We start from the raw sequence: 24594 nt of genomic DNA, 5'->3' as shown, positions 1-24594 counted from the left end.
CCCCCCCCCCCCCCCCCCCCCCTATGTCTTTCTCTTTCTTTTTACGCAAAGGCTATTTTGCCGGTACCGGCAAAATAACGATATGTTACGGTAGTGGCTATTTTGCCGGTTGGACGCTGCTGAAGCTAGTAAAGTGAAACGTCTAGTCAGATTCTCCATCTCACAAAGGCAATACACAAGTAATCTTCAATATTTGTATTTCTGATGTGCAAACTTCAAATGCAATTACAACCTTGTCTAATACACGAATAAAAGCCATATTTTCTCTCTCTCTCTCTCTCTCTCTCTCTCTCTCTCTCTCTCTCTCTCTCTCTCTCTCTCTCTCTCTCACTCTCTCTTAAAACACCAAATACACTAATTTAACTGGCAAATATCCGATGATCTCTATGCAAGGAATTAAATACTGGTTATTGACTCTCTATGATCATTCTCGCTGACTCTCTGTCTATGTGTGTGTCATGAATCACATGAACTAGATTGAATATACGGACGTTGAATATACAAGTCATCGTCACATCTCTCTCTCTATGATCATTGTCGCTGACTCTTTGTGTGTGTGTGTGTGTGTGTGTGTGTGTGTGTGTGTGTGTGTGTGTGTGTGTGTGTGTGTGTGTGTGTGTGTGTGTGTGTGTGTGTGTGTGTGTGTGTGTGTCATTCATTTCCTGCAGAACCAGAACTTGGTTTTTGGTCTTGAGCGTTTTCCAGCGCATTGCAGATAGAGGGATCTGAGACATGAATCACATGAAATAGATTGAATATTCAACAAGTCATCGTCACATAGTGCACACACAGTACGGAGAGAAGACCGTACAGCCGAGTAGACGTGTTGGACGGCTGTCCAACCGTCCGTGTCGAAATATCGCCGAACTTTCATGATGGATATGTTCACGTCCAGTACTGCTGTGGGTACTGCCGAAGGTACCTGCTCAACGGATTCCTCTGAAAGAAGTTCGCCTTTCAGGACACGGATTGTGTCTGCCTCACCGACAAAGTAGCTCAGAATTTGTCAGTCTCGATCCACCGAGGACTTCTTTAAAAAGGGAACCGGTTTGTCAACCTTGCATTTTTTCCGGCTAGGCAGTCCAATAGCATTTACTACTTTTCCTTTTGGTTTGCCTCTCTTCCGGGATTTTGGTGGTAACGTCACATTATCAAGAGACGTCGACGTAGGCCTTGTTGCGGATGAACCCTCCTCGTCAGACGTCGTAGGCCTTGGTGCGAATGAACCCTCCTCGTCAGACTGTGGTGTTGTTGTTGGTGGTAGTGGGTTTGGGGCGGCTGTCATATCTTACACTAGTTCCACAACCGCTACATGAGACGTCGTAGGCCTTGGTGCGACTGAACCATCCTCTTGAGACGTCGTAGGCCTTGGTGCAAATGAACCATCCTCGTGAGACGTCGTGGGCCTTGGTGCGAATGAACCATCCTCGTGAGACGTCGTAGGCCTTGGTGCGGATGAACCATCCTCGTCAGACTGTGGTGTTGTTGGTGGTGGTGGTGGGTTTGGGGCGACTGTCATATCATACATTAGTTCCACAACCGCTACATGTTTTCCAGATCCCCACATTTTTACAACAGAATCTAACACGCTCAATTTCTCTTGGAAATCAAAGTTGTTTTCTGCAGCTAAAGAAGCCAATTGTTGTCCGAGGTGGAGGGCTCGCCGGTATCGGTCGTTTGCTGTGACAATGCGTGGACGAGGCGTCGTTTCGACTGTCACAAGTAGTCGTTCTTCAACAATGTCAGAAAGTGGCTGAAAGAATCGATGGCCGACCCCCCGCGGGTTAGGGGGAAGAATTTACCCGATGCTCCCCAGCATGTCGTAAGAGGCGACTAACGGATTCTGTTTCTCCTTTTACCCTTGTTAAGTGTTTCTTGTATAGAACATAGTCAATTTTTGTAAAGATTTTAGTCAAGCAGTATGTAAGAAATGTTAAGTCCTTTGTACTGGAAACTTGCATTCTCCCAGTAAGGTCATATATTGTACTACGTTGCAAGCCCCTGGAGCAATTTTTTGATTAGTGCTTTTGTGAACAAGAAACAATTAACAAGTGGCTCTATCCCATCCACCCCCTTTCCCCGTCGCGATATAACCTTGAACGGTTGAAAACGACGTTAAACACCAAATAAAGAAAGAAAGAAAGAAATCGATGGCCGCGTTTGTGGTATTAAAGTACAATCACAGGATATTGGCGTCACGCAGATTTTCCCTTCTGAACTGGTCACGGAAAAGTGCCCGTTATCCTCTTGGAGTACGACATGGCCTCTTCAGAGAGAGAGAGAGAGAGAGAGAGAGAGAGAGAGAGAGTGAGAGAGAGAGAGAGAGAGAGAGAGAGAGAGAGAGAGAGAGAGAGAGAGAGAGAGAGAGAGAGAGAGAGAGAGAGAGAGAGAGAGAGAGAGAGAGAGAGAGAGAGAGAGAGAGAGAGAGAGAGAGAGAGAGAGAGAGAGAGAGAGAGAGAGAGAGAGAGAGAGAGAGAGAGAGAGAGAGAGAGAGAGAGAGAGAGAGAGAGAGAGAGAGAGAGAGAGAGAGAGAGAGAGAGAGAGAGAGAGAGAGAGAGAGAGAGAGAGAGAGAGAGAGAGAGAGAGAGAGAGAGAGAGAGAGAGAGAGAGAGAGAGAGAGAGAGAGAGAGAGAGAGAGAGAGAGAGAGAGAGAGAGAGAGAGAGAGAGAGAGAGAACCTACCCATGTTAATTCATGCGCTGGATATGTCTGGGTTTAAGAGAGAGAGAGTGAGAGCGTGCGTGCGTTCGTGTGAGTATATGTTAGAGAGAAAGAGATAAAACCGGGTGATTGTCCATAAATACAAACACACGGCATGTATTACTGACCCCCCCCCCCATCCCCACACCCCGTTGAAATGAACCTTGTGTGTTTAATCAATAAAATGTCTTACGTCTCTCTCTCTCTCGCTCTCACGCGTAGGCATGCACGCGCACATATGGCACTAGCAATCTATCCAGGAAATATAAGAAATAACTATTTGGAGACATTAAGTCCTGTAAAACTGAAGTTAAAAGTAACTGTTGTGAAACCATTCAGTGGAGTGAGACAGTTCATAGTCCTCGTTGTACAGCCTTGCGGCGACATCAGGCGATCGTTTCCTTTAATTGTAGTTTTGACAGTCACGTGAAAGAGCGTGTGTTTAACTTGACCGAGATCTCGGTATAAGTGTCCGTTATTATATAATGAGCAGTGTGTGACCGTAATGGTTCGAACGTGTCAAGTGTTTACATTCTAATAGACTTGAGTAATTATACAGACCCTTTAGCCGGGCTTATTTGCTTGAATTATGAAAAGTTAAAAGTATCCGCCCTTCCCGTGTTCACTATCAAGTTAACTGCCACACACCTGTCCAGGCTTTGTACAGACCCTTTAGCCGGGCTTATTTGCTTGAATTAAGAAAAGTTAAAAGTATCCGCCCTTCCCGTGTGCACTATCAAGTTAACTGCCACACACCTGTCCAACACACCTGTCCAGGCTTTATACAGACCCTTTAGCCGGGCTTATTTGCTTGAATTATGAAAAGTTAAAAGTATCCGGCCTTCCCGTGTTCACTATCAAGTTAACTGCCACACACCTGTCCAGGCTTTATACAGACCCTTTAGCCGGGCTTATTTGCTTGAATTAAGAAAAGTTAAAAGTATCTGCACTTCCCGTATTCACTATCAAGTTAACTGCCACAAACCTGTCGAAGCTTTATACAGACCCTTTAGCCGGGCTTATTTGCTTGAATTATGAAAAGTTAAAAGTATCCGGCCTTCCTGTGTTCACTATCAAGTTAACTGCCACACACCTGTCCAGGCTTTATACAGACCCTTTAGCCGGGCTTACTTGCTTGAATTATGAAAAGTTAAAAGTATCCGGCCTTCCCGTGTTCACTATCAAGTTAACTGCCACACACCTGTCCAGGCTTTATACAGACCCTTTAGCCGGGCGTATTTGCTTGAATTATGAAAAGTTAAAAGTATCCGCCCTTCCCGTGTTCACTATCAAAAGTATCCGGCCTTCCCGTGTTCACTATCAAGTTAACTGCCACACACCTGTCCAGGCTTTATACAGACCCTTTAGCCGGGCGTATTTGCTTGAATTATGAAAATTTAAAAGTATCCGACCTTCCCGTATTCACTATCAAGTTAACTGCCACAAACCTGTCGAAGCTTCATACAGACCCTTTAGCCGGGCGTATTTGCTTGAATTATGAAAAGTTAAAAGTATCCGCCCTTCCCGTGTTCACTATCAAGTTAACTGCCACACACCTGTCCAGGCTTTATACAGACCCTTTTGCCGGGCTTATTTGCTTGAATTAAGAAAAGTTAAAAGTATCCGCCCTTCCCGTGTTCACTATCAAAAGTATCCGGCCTTCCCGTGTTCACTATCAAGTTAACTGCCACACACCTGTCCAGGCTTTACACAGACCCTTTAGCCGGGCTTATTTGCTTGAATTATGAAAAGTTAAAAGTATCCGGCCTTCCCGTGTTCACTATCAAGTTAACTGCCACACACCTGTCCAGGCTTTATACAGACCCTTTTGCCGGGCTTATTTGCTTGAATTATGAAAAGTTAAAAGTATCCGCCCTTCCCGTATTCACTATCAAGTTAACTGCCACAAACCTGTCGAAGCTTCATACAGACCCTTTAGCCGGGCGTATTTGCTTGAATTATGAAAATTTAAAAGTATCCGACCTTCCCGTATTCACTATCAAGTTAACTGCCACAAACCTGTCGAAGCTTCATACAGACCCTTTAGCCGGGCGTATTTGCTTGAATTATGAAAAGTTAAAAGTATCCGCCCTTCCCGTGTTCACTATCAAGTTAACTGCCACAAACCTGTCCAGGCTTCATACAGACACTTTAGCCGGGCGTATTTGCTTGAATTATGAAAAGTTAAAAGTATCCGCCCTTCCCGTGTTCACTATCAAGTTAACTGCTACAAACCTGTCCAGGCTTTATACAGACCCGTTAGCCGGGCGTATTTGCTTGAATTATGAAAAGTTAAAAGTATCCGCCCTTTCCGTGTTCACTATCACGTTAACTGCTACAAACCTGTCCAGGCTTTATACAGACCCGTTAGCCGGGCGTATTTGCTTGAATTATGAAAAGTTAAAAGTATCCGCCCTTCCCGTGTTCACTATCAAGTTAACTGCCACAAACCTGTCCAGGCTTCATACAGACACTTTAGCCGGGCGTATTTGCTTGAATTATGAAAAGTTAAAAGTATCCGCCCTTCCCGTGTTCACTATCAAGTTAACTGCTACAAACCTGTCCAGGCTTTATACAGACCATTTAGCCGGGCGTATTTGCTTGAATTATGAAAAGTTAAAAGTATCCGCCCTTTCCGTGTTCACTATCACGTTAACTGCTACAAACCTGTCCAGGCTTTATACAGACCCGTTAGCCGGGCGTATTTGCTTGAATTATGAAAAGTTAAAGTATCCGGCTTTCCCGTGTTTACTATCAAAAGTATCCGGCCTTCCCGTGTTCACTATCAAGTTAACTGCCACACACCTGTCCAGGCTTGCACGTGGAATAAGAACATACTTTCACTTGACACAACAAGAATAAAGAAACAAACAAGCTCTTCCTCGGCCTCTTCTTCTAATTCTGGTTCTTATGTTGAGGACTACGCACCTTGTGCTACGCTCAACTTAAGGTAACGCCCAGTATACTTTATTATTCGGATGTATTAGATTTAGTATAAGCTCAATATCAATTAACCAACACCTTCTTTATATTCGCAATTGTAACATTTGATTTGAGCTCAATACAAGCTCACGCCTAATCTTTTCAGGCAAATGATTGTTGTTGCTGCTAGGAGGTAACTTTCAGCATTTCATGGTCGATTTGTGTCACACTTTGTGTGAAGAGCCAAAGCTTAATGGAGGAGAAGCGGGTATACATGTGAATAGAAATCTCATATCAATTTGTTGCATGCAATGTTTATGTTGTATGGGAGAGAACATGTTAAATGAACGGAAATCGCATATCTTCAGTTTGCCGCAAACAACGTTTCGTGGTATGTTCTATGAACTGCAGTTACTGAGTTAGCAATTAAAAAGGAAATGGACCCCAGATGTTTAGCATTCCGTACACTATTTCTCACAACGAAGGCGTTCTTGTTCAGCGGGAAATGCACTGGATTATTCGAAATGTTTTCTTTGCCTTACACGGTTGAAATATGTGTATGAATGCAGAGGCTTTGAGTGACAGGCACGATCGTGACACTAGATAGGCAGACTTTTGCATTAATTGTACTGTAACATGATAATGTCATAATTTCTCTCTCTCTCTCTCTCTCTCTCTCTCTCTCTCTCTCTCTCTCTCTCTCTCTCTCTCTCTCTCTCTCTTATGCAATAAGTGTAGCTTCAATAACAGATCAACGTTTTTAATGTGTACATTGACAGTGCAATATCGTTTTATCGCCTGAGAACATTCGAATTTGATACCAGCTTAGGATATCAAGTGAATTAACCATTGTTTAACAATGACTACAAACATATGGGTTGCGGGTCAACTTTTTAGAGAGAGAGAGAGAGAGAGAGAGAGAGAGAGCGAGAAAGAGAGAGCGAGAAAGAGAGAGAAAGGGAGGGAGAGAGACAGACAGACAGACGGACAGAGAGAGAAAGATATAGACAGAGACACGGAGAGAGAGAGAGAGACAGAGACAGAGACAGAGACAGAGACAGAGACAGAGAGAATCTAAGGGCAATGGCTACATGCGACTTTTGCCCTTTGGAAGTTTAGTGTCAATCATTTCCGAGGCAAAACTTATCTGTCACACAAGCACGTAATAATAATAATAATAATAAAGATAGCTTATATAGCGCCGCTTCACAAATTTAACTATGCTCTTAGCGCTGTACATCGAGATATAACAATTTCAATAATATAAATACAAAGATGATATTATAATAATACACATTTACAAATATCACTCACGTGCATACATCCTCGTGCACACCACGCGCATACACACTCCCACTCATTAACAAGTGTCATAGTCACCAGCCATTAAATGAAAACCGTGATCGACTCATATGACGAAATATTACAGACACAATGGAAAAACAAGTTAGGGAAGCTATGCAGTGGTATGCAGCGTCGTTGTAGACTTCTGTGGCAGCATAGAGGAGTTAGTCCCTCTCAAAAAGAAGCTGTGCATGTAGGTCTTAAATTCACTGTTAGGTTAAAGATCATATCAAACACGTTGATAACAGACATTTTTTGTTTCTAAGAGTTAAAGGATTACATGTGAGCAAGATCTATTCAGGTATTAAATCTTAAGAAGTTACAAGTTGGGGATGCTAATAGAATATGAAACAGGCTACCAAGAGGGTACAGAACTGGGAAACATGTATGCCATTGCCAAAATGTGTAACCGACATTTTTCCACATGCACGTTGTGACACAATCTGTACAGGAAAGTGTCACCATTGCGGATTATTGTAAAGAGCTTCCAAGTGCGCAGGACAGATTGCATTCATAATTTATAGGTAGAATTCTGTAACTATTACATGTATGTCGGTCTTAGCTGCCCGGGTTTGACCCCAGTATTATTCTATGGGTATACTATAAGTTGGAACTAGTCATGTGAACACGATAAGTATTACACGTCATACAGGTGTATTACTCTGCTCTAAAGTTGGCAGCAGCTCACGTCTCTGTTTAGCTGGGTGTTTGTTTGAAATACAGACCTGTAGGAGAGTGGGTGGTTGAGTCGTCATCCGAGTTGTTTTGTTTTTTCCAACATACGATATTTTGCCCTCTACTACCTTTTTTTTCCTCAACTCCACCCCTTTTCTGCATTGCATTTTCCTCAACTCCACCCCTTTTCTGCATTGCATTTTCTTCAACTCAACCCCTTTTCTGCATTGCATTTTCCTCAACTCCATCCCTTTTCTGCATTGCATTTTCCTCAACTCCACCCCTTGTCTGCATTGCATTTTACTCAACTCCATCCCTTTTCTGCATTGCATTTTCCTCAACTCCATCCCTTTTCTGCATTGCATTTTTCTCAACTCCACCCCTTTTCTGCATTGCATTTTCCTCAACTCCACCCCTTGTCTGCATTGCATTTTCCTCAACTCCACCCCTTTTCTGCATTGCATTTTTCTCAACTCCATCCCTTTTCTGCATTGCATTTTCCTCAACTCCACCCCTTTTCTGCATTGCATTTTCCTCAACTCCACCCCTTGTCTGCATTGCATTTTCCTCAACTCCACCCCTTGTCTGCATTGCATTTTCCTCAACTCCTCCCCTTTTTGACTCACATGCGAAGCAAAAGTGAGTCTATGTACTCACCCGAGTCGTCCGTCCGTCCGTCCGTCCGGACGTCCGTCCGGAAAACTTTAACGTTGGATATTTCTTGGACACTATTCAGTCTATCAGTACCAAATTTGGCAAGATGGTGTATGATGACAAGGCCCCAAAAAACATACATAGCATCTTGACCTTGCTTCAAGGTCAAGGTCGCAGGGGCCATAAATGTTGCCTAAAAAACAGCTATTTTTTAAATTTTTCCCATTTTCTCTGAAGTTTTTGAGATTGAATACCTCACCTATATATGATATATAGGGCAAAGTAAGCCCCATCTTTTGATACCAGTTTGGTTTACCTTGCTTCAAGGTCAAGGTCACAGGAGCTCTTCAAAGTTGGATTGTATACATATTTTGAAGTGACTTTGACCCTGAACTATGGAAGATAACTGTTTCAAACTTAAAAATTATGTGGGGCACATGTTATGCTTTCATCATGAGACACATTTGGTCACATATGATCAAGGTCAAGGTCACTTTGACCCTTATGAAATGTGACCAAAATAAGGTAGTGAACCACTAAAAGTGACCATATCTCATGGTAGAAAGAGCCAATAAGCACCATTGTACTTCCTATGTCTTGAATTAACAGCTTTGTGTTGCATGACCTTGGATGACCTTGACCTTGGGTCAAGGTCACATGTATTTTGGTAGGAAAATGTGTAAAGCATGTGAGTCGTATGGGCTTTGCCCTTCTTGTTCTGCATTGCATTTTCCTCAACTCCTCCCCCTTTTCTGCATTGCATTTTCCTCAACTCCATCCCTTTTCTGCATTGCATTTTCCTCAACTCCACCCCTTTTCTGCATTGCATTTTCCTCTACTCCACCCCTTGTCTGCATTGCATTTTCCTCAACTCCACCCCTTTTCTGCATTGCATTTTCCTCAACTCCACCCCTTGTCTGCATTGCATTTTCCTCAACTCCACCCCTTGTCTGCATTGCATTTTCCTCAACTCCATCCCTTTTCTGCATTGCATTTTCCTCAACTCCTCCCCCTTTTCTGCATTGCATTTTCCTCAACTCCACCCCTTTTCTGCATTGCATTTTCCTCAACTCCACCCCTTTTCTGCATTGCATTTTCCTCAACTCCTCCCCCTTTTCTGCATTGCATTTTCCTCTACTCCACCCCTTTTCTGCATTGCATTTTCCTCGGGCAAAATATGGTCCTAGTAGAAGTGGGCATGCTAAGCCGTCAAACAAGCAACATTTTGTTCTTTAAATAGCTCTATTATTGTTGCAATCAAGGTTACAGTGTGCAACCAAGAGTGTCGAGATTGTCACGCATGGGCGAACCCCTAGGTAAAGGGGCCACCAGATTTCCAGGTCAAAACCTCAAGTGGTCCCTTCGTAATCGTTGAACTTTTTTTGCGTAGGTGCACCAGATTAACGCTACTCTGGTGGCTACGTTGATAAACTTTTACGACACGCAATGTTAGTCATCTAGCTCTTTCTGTTTTCTGTTTTCTGTTGTTGCGCAGTGTAAAGGCACGTTTCTTTTCGTGTAACTGTAAACGGAGTGGCTCACCATCTCGCGTATGTTTACATTGGATTAGGCAATCCCACCACTTGAACCCATACCAACATTTAACAGCATGATTGCTTTATGGGCAGGTTCGGATTTTTTAAATCAATTAATTTCTTTAACAGCTACGAGGTTGAGAAATTAATTAATCTGAAATTCCAACGCTGCACAGGACACAACAAATGAGAATGCTCAGGTGTGTTATCCAACTAAGTGGATGGATGACCTCCTCCCATGGTATAGCCGGGGCAGATTTGAGATCGTGAGCTGGACTGTTTTCACGGGAAGGACTCTGTCTTAAACCTTACGAAATGAGGTTTGAAGGTTACGTGCCATTTTCTTGGACGACTTGACATATTTGTAATCCATTTGACCTCGTAGATATCTCTGATGATTCTGACTCTAAACACCCCCTCCCACCCCCACACCTCTGTACTTGCCTGTGTCGCTGTGTGCGGACTGATGAAAAAGGCGTGGGTGACGGAGAAACCTTTTACGTACCTACCCCTTCATTCAAAACCTTACACAGTCTAATTTTACAGCTAACTTTGTTTGCTCATTCAAGCAGCCTTAATTAACCAAATTACATACGTGTGTACAGTACACTGGGTCAGAGAGACGCACAGTGAAAAGCCGTCTGAACCATGCACTGAGTAACACAGAAAACATTATGCTGATAGAGGTGAAAGAAGGTGGCAGTGTTGCACCACCTTGCACCGTTTTAGTGTTTGTCTGGTTCTCTCACTGTGATGGGTTGCCCCGTTGGATGTAACGTCACATTTGGGACCCACAGTTTACCTGGGCGGGTGACAAGGGAGGGGGAGGGGGGAGGGAGCGAGGGGGGGAGGGGGGGAGGCAACGGTTTGTCGAGACCACAGGTCCCGTTACCTAGCTAGCGGGACTAATATTAAGCTGCGCCCCTCCTCCCGGGCCCTGGCTCAGACGTTTGTTCGCACCTGTTGTCCCGCCCGTTTTCGAAACATAAATATTGAAATTTTGTGGTCACGTCAGAATTCTGTGCGAGAAGTACTTTGAATTTCCTTGCAGTGAGATACGAATTCTTCATTTGCTTTCGGTATAAGAGCTATTTGTAAGTGTTGAGTGATTTTCGGGATGGAATTGGCATGGTGTTATTCTTCTTTTGCGAATTTCCCCAAGCTGTCTGTTGTAGTCCACTGAGACACCTTGTGTATAGAATTTAATTCCTTTGATTCTCGAAGCTAATTTCCCACATACCTGACACGCTCCGCACCGTTTTGTTTCCACTGTAGGTTGACAAACACTGTGGTTAGTGTCAGGTTGGCAAACATCTGCGTTTACACACGTTTTAACCAGGTTGAGGGGGTGTGGAGCAAGTCAGTTGTCCAACATGGGGTTTGATTCATTGCTTTTGGTGTGACCTAACATCGCGAACAACAGCAAATTACTCCGATAATTGGGTCCGTTTAGCTAATTATTGTCATGCTTCAAGTTCGGGTTGTTGATATGAATGTGATTGCCAATGCCATTATGTGGAGTTCAAGTTGACACGGTCCTAATTTGTCGTTCCAGTTTACATTGCTAACATACGTTACGCAGTTTTCTCTGTGTGGTTGTGTAATTATTTCTCCCTGCACATATACGGCTTATTACATAAAGTTGACACGCTGTGGCGAAATTTCACTTCTGCACCCATACACGTACGTACGTACGTACACGTAGACATACACACACGCACGCACGCACACATGCAGAGAGAGAGCGGGAAAGAGAGATCTTTACTGCTTAATATACGTAAAAACATGTACATCGTCAGTACATCGCATTCAGGTCATTGTCCTACAAAGAAGGGAAAGTTCAAAAAGCGAAGTATGCCAGTCCTCGTCTCAGTAATGTCAAAGTTGTTTTGAGTAATTCCCCCAATTACATTCTGTCTCACATCCTGAAGTTGCTTTGCCTGCTAAGTTTCTTTAGTAGTTGTACTACGTCGTGATGTTCGTGTCGTGGGGAATGGATGACTGACCGTGTAGCGTCCTCTGGCGGACACCAAAGTAGCAAAGCCCGTGACAAAGACCAGGGAAAAACAGTTGTCTTCATTTTGTTTGGTTGAGCTCTATGTGTGTGTGGGTGGGGGGGGGGGGGGGAGGTACTGGTTGTGTGTGTGCGCTTGGAGGGCGGGAGGATGGTTGTAGTGTGTGTGAGCGTGTGTGCGTGGGTGTAGCAAAGGAATGAGAGAGAGACAGACAGACATACGGAGAGGGCAAGGGGAGGTACATTCACTTGGGTTGCAGGTAGAAGTACGATTTTTAAGCTAGAGTTCTAATCCCGAGGAGGTACCTTCTGTGTGTGACTGCATAAGATGGAAGCTTGCATCTTTTTCTGCACGATAATGTTACCAGCTCGACTCGTCCTTGGCTTCTCCAAAGGCTTTAAATAATGCACAGCCCCAGCCTGCAATAAATGTTTTATGTGACGGCGCTTTGATACGTTTTATGTGACCACTGTCTGGAGGTAATGAGAAACAAATAATTCGCTGAGTTTTGTTATTTCCTGTCATGACGTCAGCAGCAGGTATTTTGTTTCCCACCGGGAGAGGGGTGGGTGAGGGGTTTCTGCCCCCTTTACTTGACACCCCGACCACCTTCCTTTCCACAGACAGGCACGACTTCTCTAGCTACTGAATTTGATGGCCACATCTAACCTTGATCTGTGTTTATGGGTCCAATTGCATTTGGTGGTGTCTGTGCTGTTCTGAAGGCGTCTTGCTTTCCATTGTCTGTTACAGACGTGGTGTGGGGATTTTTGTGAAGGAAAAAAAAATTCCAATGGGCTTGACTTTCTGATGTGACTATTAAAATGTTGTGGAAAACCTGCTATCCTTCTATATATTCATTTCTCTGGTTTGGGGGCAGAGGTAGATTTTTAAGATTTTTGTTGTTTTAATATATGGCACAGTATTGAGGAAGGTGATTGCACGTCTCACGACGTTTGATGTATTGTCGTCTTCGCGTTGATGGGATTTAACTGCCAGTAAAGATGACAAGAGGCGGTTAGAGGGGAAGTATTTAAAGGTTTCTTGGAGAAAGAGAGAGAAAAGAGGCGGTTATTGGGAGATGATGCAAGGCTTATATTAAAGGGAGTAGAAAGCAAAATAGACTAACAAGTACAGTAGTAGAATAGAATAGACCAATCCCATTGCCATCTATGCTCCTTTTTCACTCCATGCATTCTGTTTGTTTCCCCGCTTTCCCGAATAAACCTTGCAAAAAAAAGAAAGAACGAAGGAAAGCATCAAGCAAACAAACAAACAAACCCCCAAAACTTGACATTGTATATTAGTTATAAATATCCATTCCACACGTATAGGTTTGTTTTTAGCAATAAGGTCTAGGAATGTTCAGCTTTCACTCGATGTCTCAGTTCGGCGTACCCAAGTGACATGACTGTGTTCGCAGGTACGCCTATATACCATTGCCTCCACCTGTAATTACACACGGTCACCTTCGTTCAACACAGGTGTCAGGAGGCAGTTTATGTCAACATGGCGGAGGGTAAAATTAATTAATTTGGAGGAAAACTGCGGTCATGACCTCAAACTCACTGAGTTGTCGTGAGCTAGGTATAGGGTTAAAACTTCACTGTCCCGAGATAGACATCACTGACAAAATACTTGAGAAATGACACTTGGTTGAAGTTATGGCGTGTATGACCTGCTGTGTACATAATGAACTGTCGTTTGGTTTATATGTGTTGCTTAGAGGTCAGGATACTTTAAACAGAAACTCTGTACTTCGTGTAGTGCAGCAAGTTGAGGTTTTGAAGGTAATGATAAAGTGGTGAAATGTTGAGTCAGTCTGGAGGCATGTGTGTCCCACATTCACGTACACACACCCTCTCTCTCTCTCTTTGTCTCTGTCTATCTGTATCTTTCTCTGATCGTTTTAAAATCCCCTTAGGTTAGAAGCTAAAAGAAATACACTTGTAAAAAACCCTTCTACCTTAATCTACATATTTTTCTTCTAATAGGAGAGAGAAAGAAGAGAAAAAAGGGGGGGGGGGGGGCATTCCCATTTCTAGCCACTTCAGGAAATTAAATAATAAGGAAAAGAGTCCCAGACGAACTGATTTTTAAAAGTAATTTTGAATGTGAAAAATTGGCCACATGAAAATCTGTTATGTTACGGACCAAACCGCTGCAAGGGAAGTTACGGACGGGTTTCGTGCGAAAACAAATGTGAAATGAACGCACGAGATTGCCGGCAGGCTTTAAACTTTCGTCCATGATACTTCGCATCCGGAAATCCAACTATTCTGATTTAAATACTTATTTCCTATTGAATTTCCGGAGTTTTTCATATCCCAGAAGTGGATCAGAAATAGAAAAAAAGACAAAACCAAAACCAAATACTAACGAGAATGGAATACTTTTGGGACATCTGAATTTCAGGCCAATTTTGTTTTCCTAATTTGAAAGATTATAAGGTTTGATGGTTGATCTTCGATTTGAGATGGGTTGGGGCGAGAGGTTGTGGGGCTTAAAGTATTTAACACTCATGTCGCGTCTTCAGTGTCGTTAGTTTTATTGCTTGTCGTACAACTTTTCTTGTAATTAAAAAAGAAGTTTAGTATTTCAGTGTCAGTGTCTGTCTTTCCTGCTAGTGTGCTTTGAGCTTGATGAAGTTAATAGTGTATCAGGCCTGCAGGCCGCATATCCTCTTCCTGTTTCTACTTTGTATGCATTGTGAAATGGAAGAACGTCACGTTTAAGCGGGAAAAACCTACCGAAGGTAGGAGGGCCGGGATGGGGGGGGGGGGGGGGAGAGAGAGACAGTGACAGAGAGATGGGTGAGCGCTATTGTCGATGCTGTTGCCCCTTTTCCTTGTGCCAGAACGTCGGACACCTTGAAACGGCCAAGCGCTATATGTACATAGCAGTTGTAGTAGTAGTAGATGTCACACATAGAAGCCAATCAAACGTTGTACAAAGCCGGAACATTCGTAGAGCCAGTCCCACAACACAGAGGATTATCTATAATTATTACTTCTCGCTCTTTGAACACAACGTGACCCGTCAGATTGTCACTTTCGATAACTTTTTCACTGCGAAGATCGCGCTTATTCGCGAGAAGCTTGATTCTGCTGTTGTCCCGCCTTCACCGGTTGCCGATAGGATGTATTGTGGTCCAGCTCTGCAGCGTTTTGAGCCTGTCACCAGCGAGTTTGTAAAAAAGGTGTGTTTAGGCGCTAGTCCGAAAACGTGCGAGCTTGACCCCATTCCGTCCTCTCTGCTGTGTGATTGTATTGATGACCTTCTTCCATATCTCACTCACGTCATCAACGACTCTCTGACTTCCGGCTCATTCCCAGATGAATTCAAACCTGCAATAGTTAGGCCCCTCATCAAAAAACCTTCACTTGACAAGAATTCCTTGAAAAACTTTAGGCCCGTTTCGAACTTGTCATTCCTTTCAAAAATCACTGAAAAAATTGTCCTTTCACAACTTCTCACTCATCTAGAGCAAAACCACCTTCTCAACACCCATCAGTCTGCATACAGGAAAAACCATAGTACTGAGACAGCACTTCTGAAGATTGTAAACGACATCCTTCTTGGCTTTGACGAAAATCAGGTCTCCATTCTAACACTACTGGACTTGTCTAGCGCATTTGATACGATAGACCACGAAATTCTGCTCCACAGGCTTCAGCACTCCTTTGGTGTTCATGATCTGGCCCTTTCCTGGGTTCGTTCGTACCTTACTAACCGGACGCAGACCGTTTGTGTCAACGGCATCAAATCTCAACCTTCAGCTCTCCAGTACGGTGTCCCGCAAGGGTCCGTGCTTGGCCCCATACTTTTCGTTCTATATGCCTCCCCTGTGTCCGATGTTATCAGTCGCCATGCGTTGTCGCACGAGAGTTTCGCTGATGATACACAGCTTCATCAGTCTGCCCCTCTTGCTGAAGTTGACGTTCTGGTATCTCGGACACAGGATTGCATTGCGGACCTCAGTGATTGGATGTCTTTAAACAAACTCCAGTTAAATAGTGACAAAACCGAAGTTATGCTGGCCTGTCCCAAGAAATTTCTCAATCACCCTTCTCTTCCTGCCTCTCTCACTGTCAACGAACTACCTATCTCTTTCTCTCCGTCTGTCCGCAGCCTTGGCGTCACTCTCGATCCAACTCTCTCTTTCCAAAAACACATCTCTAACATCTGCAAGTCCGCCTATCTAGAGCTGCGCAAGATCAGTTCAGTCCGTCACTACCTCACCACTGATGCAACCAAAACGTTAGTGTGTTCTCTAGTCCTCTCAAAGATAGATTATTGCAATTCTCTTCTGGCCGGTCTCCCTAAGTACCTTTTAGATAGACTTCAAAGGATCCAAAATAACGCTGCCCGCCTGGTCTTCAAATCTTCCAAGTATGAACACGCCACACCCCTTCTTCACTCTCTACACTGGCTGCCTATCACTAAAAGGATCGAATACAAACTCTCCTCTCTTTCTTTTGCCGTCGTTTCTGGTTCTGCCCCAGAATACTTCTCAGAACTCCTTAATCTCTACACCCCCTCTCGTCAGCTTCGCTCCGCCGCCGACACTCGACTCTTCCGACTCCCCACAGTGCAAACAAAGACATGTGGCGAGAGGTCCTTCGCCTATCAAGCCCCTGTGACCTGGAATAGATTACCTCTGCCTCTCAGACACACAGATTCTCTCACTACATTCAAAACAAATCTCAAAACACACCTCTTTCAGCGCAAGTGATTTTCCCTCCAGCATCTCCCCACCCACCCCATCCCGCCCCACCTCACCCCCTACCTAGTGCCTAAAATAACGTGTATATATATTTTCTGCGCTTTGTGTCAGCACTGTTTGTGTGTGTGTAAATAGTATTGTTGACACGTTTTTATACAGTAGCCTTATGTGGTTCTTGTGCCTAGGCTGTGTATTGGATTGTCATTGTATGCCTGCATCATTAGTTGTCAGTAATTATTACATGTGCTGATTGTTCTCTTTGCCTGCGCGCGTATAGTATGTTGGTTATGATTGGTCATAGTATGTTTGTTTATGTTTGGTCGTTATCTTTGCCTGTGCGTGTATTGTATGTTTGGTCGTTTTCTTTGCCTGTGCATGTATAGTTTGTTGGTTATGTTTGGTCGGTTTCTTTGCCTGTGCGTGTATAGTATGCTTGGTCGATGTATGTATTGTAAAGCGCTAAGAGTAGACATTTTTCTAGAATAGCGCTATAAAAGTTTGCATTATTATTATTATTATTAACTACAAGAAAGGAAAACACACGGCTTTTTCTCCCGTAGGTTGGTCCACTACAGTTGACCCGCAAACTTTCGACTGAAGGCAAGCGACTATTGTTGTTCCTTTACTTACCTGGAATGCTGGCTGGTGCTATAGCTATAGTTGGTCACTTATACGGTTACGCACCATTTGCGCTACAGACCGAGGGACATGAAAGGAGCTGAACAAACAAATAATCAAACGCGTAGTTGTAATCAGCATGGTAATTGAATCATTTAGATTGTGGGCAAAGGCAAATCAACTCAAAGTGTGGCTTCTGCGAGCGTGGAATTACAGTAATATAAACAAAAAACTTGAAACATATTAGGTCGTAAAACAGAGGAATTATGTCGAAAAATTGTAGGATTTTTAAATGGAAGTAAATTGCAGACATTGATTAAAGGCATACTAACGCACTCCCGTGTTTACAAAGTGTAGTTTGCCCACAATCGATGTCAAACGCACCATAAGACCATATAATGACGATATGTCACCATGCGCGGACCATAATACATGCATTACAGCTTGTTCTAGCCTCTGAAAAAGTGAGGATGTCAACAAAGCCGCGGTGTTAGCTCCCTTGCATCAACGTTACATGTGTTGCCAAATCTATAAATAGGACCATCTAGATCAAAATAAAAATTCAAATATCTCAACATTTAAGGGCTCCTAGACCACAATATTTTGCAGGGAACTTAATTTAGTCTGTCTCCAGCTCTGGGTAAAGCAATTAGCGTGTATATTCATCAGCTTTCTATGCCTTTAAGGACACATTTCAAATAAAAGCAAACTCTTGAGAAGGAAGAAGTCTTACAACTGAAGACTCAGTCATACGGTGGGTGGTAGGGTTGGTGTTTTGGTTAGTCCACGTTGTTTTGCACATTATTAGATACACGGATATGCCTGTGAGTGTAGTAAATAAAAACTGATCTTCTGTATTTTAAACTATTTGCAGTTGAAGTATCTTTTTGTGCAGACACAAAAGCTATAAATGCGTGTAGTTGATAAATAACACACGCAACTTTCTGTTGTGGGTATGTAGATCTCCTGAATATAAAACACGACACACGGACCACCTGGCATATGTAGGACACAGTAATAATTCCTCACCCGTATAATACATAATGCAAATGCAAAATATTGTCATAGTCCGCTGGTCAGGGTGGGGGGAACAGTTGCATTCCTTGTCCAGTTTTACCTCCGTCGGTTTGTTGACAATGCCAGACAGGGGCAATTGTCCTGCGTGTCTTCTGGAGAATGTACGCGTGCTGTAGTGTTTTCGTATAATAATTATGTGTTAGCAATGGCTCTTTTTCCGTGAAGAAAAATGCGACAGAATAACTAGCCAATGACTAGACTCTCCGGTTCAAACCGACAGAGACTTTCACTGATTGACAGGCCATGAATGCACACATATGTATAATGTAAAATAAATATTCCAGGATTGATCTTTTCAAGGAATTGTATGTATACAGCGTAAACAGGACAGCAACCTATTGAGAATGACAGTGCAAGTTATGACTCATCGTTTGACTTATGGCGGAAAAGTGGTAGCTTCAAACCTTCGAGTATTACAATTAATTTATTGTACGAAAATCAAAATTACCGTTGTTTGATACATTGTTGACGGTTTGAACATGATACCAGGACCCCAAAATCAAGCACTTGATCTAGCAAGGGAGATAACAAAAAGAACTTTCCTCGGTTGCAACAAATCGAATCAAAGCGAATGGAGGTAGATGTTGGTTGTGATGTAATTGAAAAAAAAGAAGTAAAATTACCCTTTACATTTGAAATACAGCTTATTCAGCTTAGTTTGGAAAACCCGAACCATTGTATTGACATTGCACCGGTTGTGTAGACGTCGTTTCTTTGTTTGATACTTGGCTGGTGATCCTTACAGAAACTTGATCTTTTGCAAAAAATCTCCTGTGGTAGTTTTTAGAACTTTAGTTTTACAAGAGGATTTAAATGACGCAATGCTACTGTAAATAAAACAGATAACCCTCTGGTATCGAGTTGTACCAAGAGTGGGCGGATACTTTCCCGTTTGTAGACAAATATCCGGGTCAAATCACCGCCCCCTACGAGTTGGCATCAGTTGACAGCATGTGTTGCGGATGTGTTTACTGACATTACGGATGTTCTAATAATTGCTGAGTAACACTTAATAGTGCATTATTCACAGTGCATATGACCGAGCAGGCGACAGAGACAGATTAAAATAAAAAACAGCAGAAAGGCCAGAAAGAAACTTCTAGACAGACCAGACAGTTGGCGGACTAAAAAGACCAGATCAAACAGACACCAGACTAGATGTAGACCTGTCAGAGCGCTTAGTGTCCAGGGGCCCAGTTGTTGACAGTAGACAACCGGAAAGGCAGTGCAGCGTTGGGCAAACAGTGAACTAGGGCTGCACCCTAGCTGGGGAAGGGGCAGGCAACGACACTGTCAACTGCACACTGCACTGTCACATCCCATTCCTTCACGTCGCCATGGCAGGCTTTCAACATTCTACTGCATTGTGTGTGGAGGGGACACGCTGACCCTCGCATTTTTATGAAGACTTTGTTTAGCCTTTCACTCTCGAGTCTCTCACACGCACTCCAAACATCCCAAAGTCTCTCTGTCTCTGTCTCGGTCTGTCTGCCTGTCTATCTGCGTGTCTGGATCTGTCTGTCTGTGTGTCTGTCTGTCGCTGTCTGTCTGTCTCTGTCTCTCTCTCGCTCTCTCTCTCTCTCTCTCTCTCTCTCTCTCTCTCTCTCTCCATTATAGTCCATCTTATTCTCTCCCCTCCCGGGTTTTCTCTGCCTTCCCTTCTATCTCTCCTTTCTTCCATCTCTTAATCTCTTTCTAAAACTTGTCTTTCCCTGTCTGTCTCCTCACACTCCCCTCACTTCCATCTTACCAGGTTCTCTCTTGCGTTCTCTGTGAGGGTTAGAAAGGGGTAGGTTCAGAGTCGGATGCAGGAGACTTCATGATCATTTCTGTTGAAAGACTTTAAGTGTGGTGGATGCCAAGACCTTGCCCATTTGCCCACACACTTTCTTTCTCGGATTTTCTGTTCATAACATCTGTAAATTCGCCACCATGTTAAGACTATCTCCTTTAGACCTGTTCAAGACCAGATGTTTTGTACATGGCCATGAAATCGTAATTAAAACGAAGGAGCACAATTTACATAAATGTGCTCATTGAGACAACATTATGAAGTGGCTAAGAATATTCTTCAATTCGCTTAAATTTAAGTGTGTGTTGAGTCCCTGCTCTCAGAGATGTTTTTATGCTCCAGAGAACCAACGCGAGCGTATAGTGTTTGTTTTGCCAGTCACTGAGTGTGAAGGGCATGCACTGAATGTGTGACATTCTTACTTTGTGAGCCGCTGTATTGGGACCTGGAGACCGTCAAGTGGATGTACTTAGGTAAAAACGCAAGGGTAACAAAAGAAAAAAAAGAAAATAATGTTTCAGATGCGGGTCACAGTAGCCTTGGGCGAGACGCTCTGTTTCCGCGTGATTGTACCTTCCTCCACCTCCCATCTTCCCTCTCCCTCCCCCATCCTGATTGTTTTGGTGTATTGCTCGGGGGCTCAACAATCCTTCAACTAGAGTTCTCTGAATGTTAATCCGTCTTGTTTTTAACCATACTCTTTATATTACAAGGGGTGTTGTCAAGGCGATTTTAAAAATATGTATTTTTTCCTGAGGAGCAGCATTGCATTGGATATGGAAAGTAGTGGAAAGAACCCCAAAACAATGAACATGTTGTTTCTCTTTGACACATATTATATTATTGCAATGAGTCATTGAGTGTGACCTCATTTTGTTCAACCACATCTCTTAAAGTCTTATCCACTCTTGTAATTTGAATGGTTACTTTTGTACAGTATATAATTTGATAAAATGGTGACACAAATTTTTACATCAGTTCACTCTCTCCTCAGAGTTAGTAAACAGTGTGATATTGTCGGATTGGGCAAGCGATGGTGACATGACGTCAAACTGAACTGGGTGGCCGAGTGGTAACGCACTTGCGCTCGGAAGCGAGAGGTTGCGAGTTCGACCCTGGGTCAGGGCGTTAGCAATTTTCTCCCCCCTTTCCTAACCTAGGTGGTGGGTTCAAGTGCTAGTCTTTCGAATGAGACGAAAAACCGAGGTCCCTAAAAAAATGTCCACCAAAATACCCGTGTGACTTGGAATAATAGGCCGTGAAAAGTAGGATATGCGCCGAAATGGCTGCGATCTGCTGGTCGATGTGAATGCGTGATGTATTGTGTAAAAAAAAAAATCCATCTCACACGGCATAAATAGATCCCTGCGCCTTGAGTCCGAGTCTGGAGATACGCGCGCGATATAAGACTTCATATATAATATAACATGAGGAAACTGCTGTGCGGGACTAGATTGTAGGAGTGTTCGAATAAGGAACTACAAGAAAACTTGTGGGCGGGAATTGTTTGCTAGATTATGTGGGTACATGTAGACAGTGTCAATGCTTCTTATCGCTTGAGTTGTGTCGACTCATTTCGTTTAAGTCTGCGCTGTAGTAGTTTTGGGACCAAGCTGTTTTCGTAGTGACGTTCGCTGTTTACCGAAAACTGTTGTGTTTCGGTTTGTGTCAGTAATGTTGTCACCAAAAGAGAGGACAGAAAAGACAAGTCGCGTAAAGCGAAAATACAATATTAATTTTAGTCAAGTAGCTGTCGAACTCACAGAATGAAACTGAACGCAATGCCATTTTTCAGCAAGACCGTATACTCGTAGCATCGTCAGTCCACCGCTCATGGCAAAGGCAGTGAAATTGAGAAGAAGAGCGGGGTAGTAGTTGCGCTAAGAAGGATAGCACGCTTTTCTGTACCTCTCTTCGTTTTAACTTTCTGAGCGTGTTTTTAATCCAAACATATATCTATATGTTTTTGGAATCAGGAACCGACAAGGAATAAGATGAAAGTGTTTTTAAATTGATTTGGACAATTTAATTTTGATAATAATTTTTATATATTTAATTTTCAGAGCTTGTTTGTAATCCGAATATAACATATTTATATGTTTTTGGAATCAGCAAATGATGGAGAATAAGATAAACGTAAATTTGGATCGTTTTATAAAAAATTTTTTTTTTTACAATTTTCAGATTTTTAATGACCAAAGTCATTAATTAATTTTTAAGCCACCAAGCTGAAATGCAATACCGAAGTCCGGGCTTCGTCGAAGATTACTTGACCAAAATTTCAACCAATTTGGTTGAAAAATGAGGGCGTGACAGTGGCGCCTCAACTTTCACGAAAAGCCGGATATGACGTCATCAAAGACATTTATCAAAAAAATGAAAAAAACGTTCGGGGATTTCATACCCAGGAACTCTCATGTCAAATTTCATAAAGATCGGTCCAGTAGTTTAGTCTGAATCGCTCTACACACACACACACACACACACACACACACACACACACACAGACACACAGACACACACACACGCACATACACCTCGTTTCGATTCCCCCTCGATGTTAAAATATTTAGTCAAAACTTGACTAAATATAAAAAAGAAGGACCAGATAAACATCCAGAAAAAAGATTAAGACTGCGAAGATACATTTGATACAATACAATTTGATATTCTTGAAAGAAAAAAGAAAATGAAGACTGCAGCTATGCACCGAAACGTGTGAAATTATTTGGAGTACAGAAGTGTGGTGTACGAAAGTGTGGAGTACAAAAGTGTGGATTACTCAAGTGTTTTTCTCGGAAGTTCTAGAACGGGGCCGGTATAACAGCGAATATTCAAGAATGTAAGCACATCTATGAGCTGTCGTACATAATTTGAGAATGCAATTGTTCTCGTGTATTCTTTCGGCATTGCACGCAAGTCAAAAGTTTCTAATCCTCCCTCCTGTTCATTCAACATCCTATGCAGTGAAAACGCCTCCTCCTTTTTTAGACCCTCCCCACCCCCCCTCCCCCCATAAGACCTAGCTTTCTCAGACTTTCTGATCATAAGCTCTACTAAATGTACCTTAATTTTAAGACTGCCTCCTTTTTTTTGAAAGACATGATTTGTTCGATTTGTAGAGGTCTTAAAAGGGGGGTTCCACTGTATGACGGTAAATGTCTTCTCACTTCTATTGATTCTACATTGCCGAGTATAGTCCAAATGCAATAGATACACATGTGAATTGTGCACACTTGCACAGTGTGACATGGCAGGTAAAGGGTTAGCCCTCAATAGTCAAAGAAGCGAAGTCCTGTTTTTTTTTAGTTTTTTTTTTAAGTGCGACGAAACTAGAAAGAAGATTGACGTTCCTTTTAGGTATGGAACTCTAGAGTACATTGTATTCTATTTCTTTGAAAGGTCTGGAACGGTTTCATGTGATCAATACCAAGAAAGTAAGACGAGATTTGGTACATAGTGATACGATATTCTCAACAAGGACTCGAAGTTTAAAAGGAGAATGTTTGTGCTCAACAGTTGTGTCATTGCCCCTAGAATCGTGTATGGTATGCCTTGCGGCACCGTTTGTCAAAGATCTTACAAGAGATACAAGTATTGTGTGGGTGTGGGAGTGGGAGGGAACATTGGGATGGGATGATTGGAGGATGTAACAAGGACAAAGGTGCCTTTTCTTACAATAAACAAACAAGGAAGAAGGAAAAAAAACTGAAATAATACTACAACAGAAATACTAAAGAAGGCATCATTGATATAGAGAATGGGGGAAGGGAGGGAGAGAGAGAGAGAGAGACAGAGACAGAGACAGACAGACAGACACTCAGACAGACAGACACACAGGGGGGGCGGGGCATTGCTCCACAATGGAAATGTGCACGACTAGCAAATAATGTGACAATTTAGATAATATGTCGCAGTATGCTTCGCTACTTATTATGATGAAGTAGAGTTACACCGTTTAGTACAGATTCACCCCTGACTTTTTGTTCAGACGCAGAATCGGATTCCAGTACATCGCCATTCAGAGCATATTTTGGAAAAGGCTCAAACTACATGATATATTATGCTGGTAGTCTAGTAATAGGCTTTGTAAACAACCAACGCCGTTCAGTTACGTCTCAGTCCATCTCTGCCTTCTTTCAAAGCAAATCTCAAGACTCACCTCTTCAGAGAAGCATTCTAGAAGGTTAATGTTGATGATGTAGTTGTCGCGACCCTGTGAATGTGCACTTTCGGATGAACAATGTTTACTGTGTGTGTGTGTGTGTGTGTGTGTGTGTGTGTGTGTGTGTGTGTGTGTGTGTGTGTGTGTGTGTGTGTGTGTGTGTGCGTGTGTGTGGGCATGTGTGGGTGGGTGTGTGTGTGTGTGCATTATAATTGTTGTGTATACTGAGAGTTCGTTCCTGTAAGAGCCTCTGGATTTTTGTAACATTTATGTTTTGTTTTTGGTTTTGTTGTAAAGTGTTTATGATTGTGTTCTATTCCGTCAATGGCGTCATTCTGGTAATGATGTTGTTATTGCTTTTGTAAAGCGCTT

The 24594-nt window shown here is 42.8% G+C and overlaps 1 protein-coding gene across 3 annotated transcripts in view; it reads left to right on the top strand.

Moving 5' to 3' along the window:
• LOC138959467 (innexin unc-9-like) overlaps positions 1-24594 on the top strand; it is a 57910-nt gene that overhangs the window by 19008 nt on the left and 14308 nt on the right. Inside the window, exon 1 of one of the 3 annotated variants that reach the window (XM_070330975.1) lies at positions 22640-22899. The exons of the other annotated variants lie outside the window; for them this stretch is intronic. Coding sequence (XP_070187076.1) covers positions 22898-22899 — 2 coding nt within the window. The 5' untranslated portion in view covers positions 22640-22897. Of the gene's footprint in view, positions 1-22639; positions 22900-24594 lie in introns of those variants that run through there. 3 annotated transcript variants of the gene reach the window in all.

Source organism: Littorina saxatilis, linkage group LG2 (assembly GCF_037325665.1).
Source record: "Littorina saxatilis isolate snail1 linkage group LG2, US_GU_Lsax_2.0, whole genome shotgun sequence".
Lineage (NCBI taxonomy): Eukaryota > Metazoa > Mollusca > Gastropoda > Littorinimorpha > Littorinidae > Littorina > Littorina saxatilis.
This window is presented reverse-complemented; position numbering and strand designations above follow the sequence as displayed.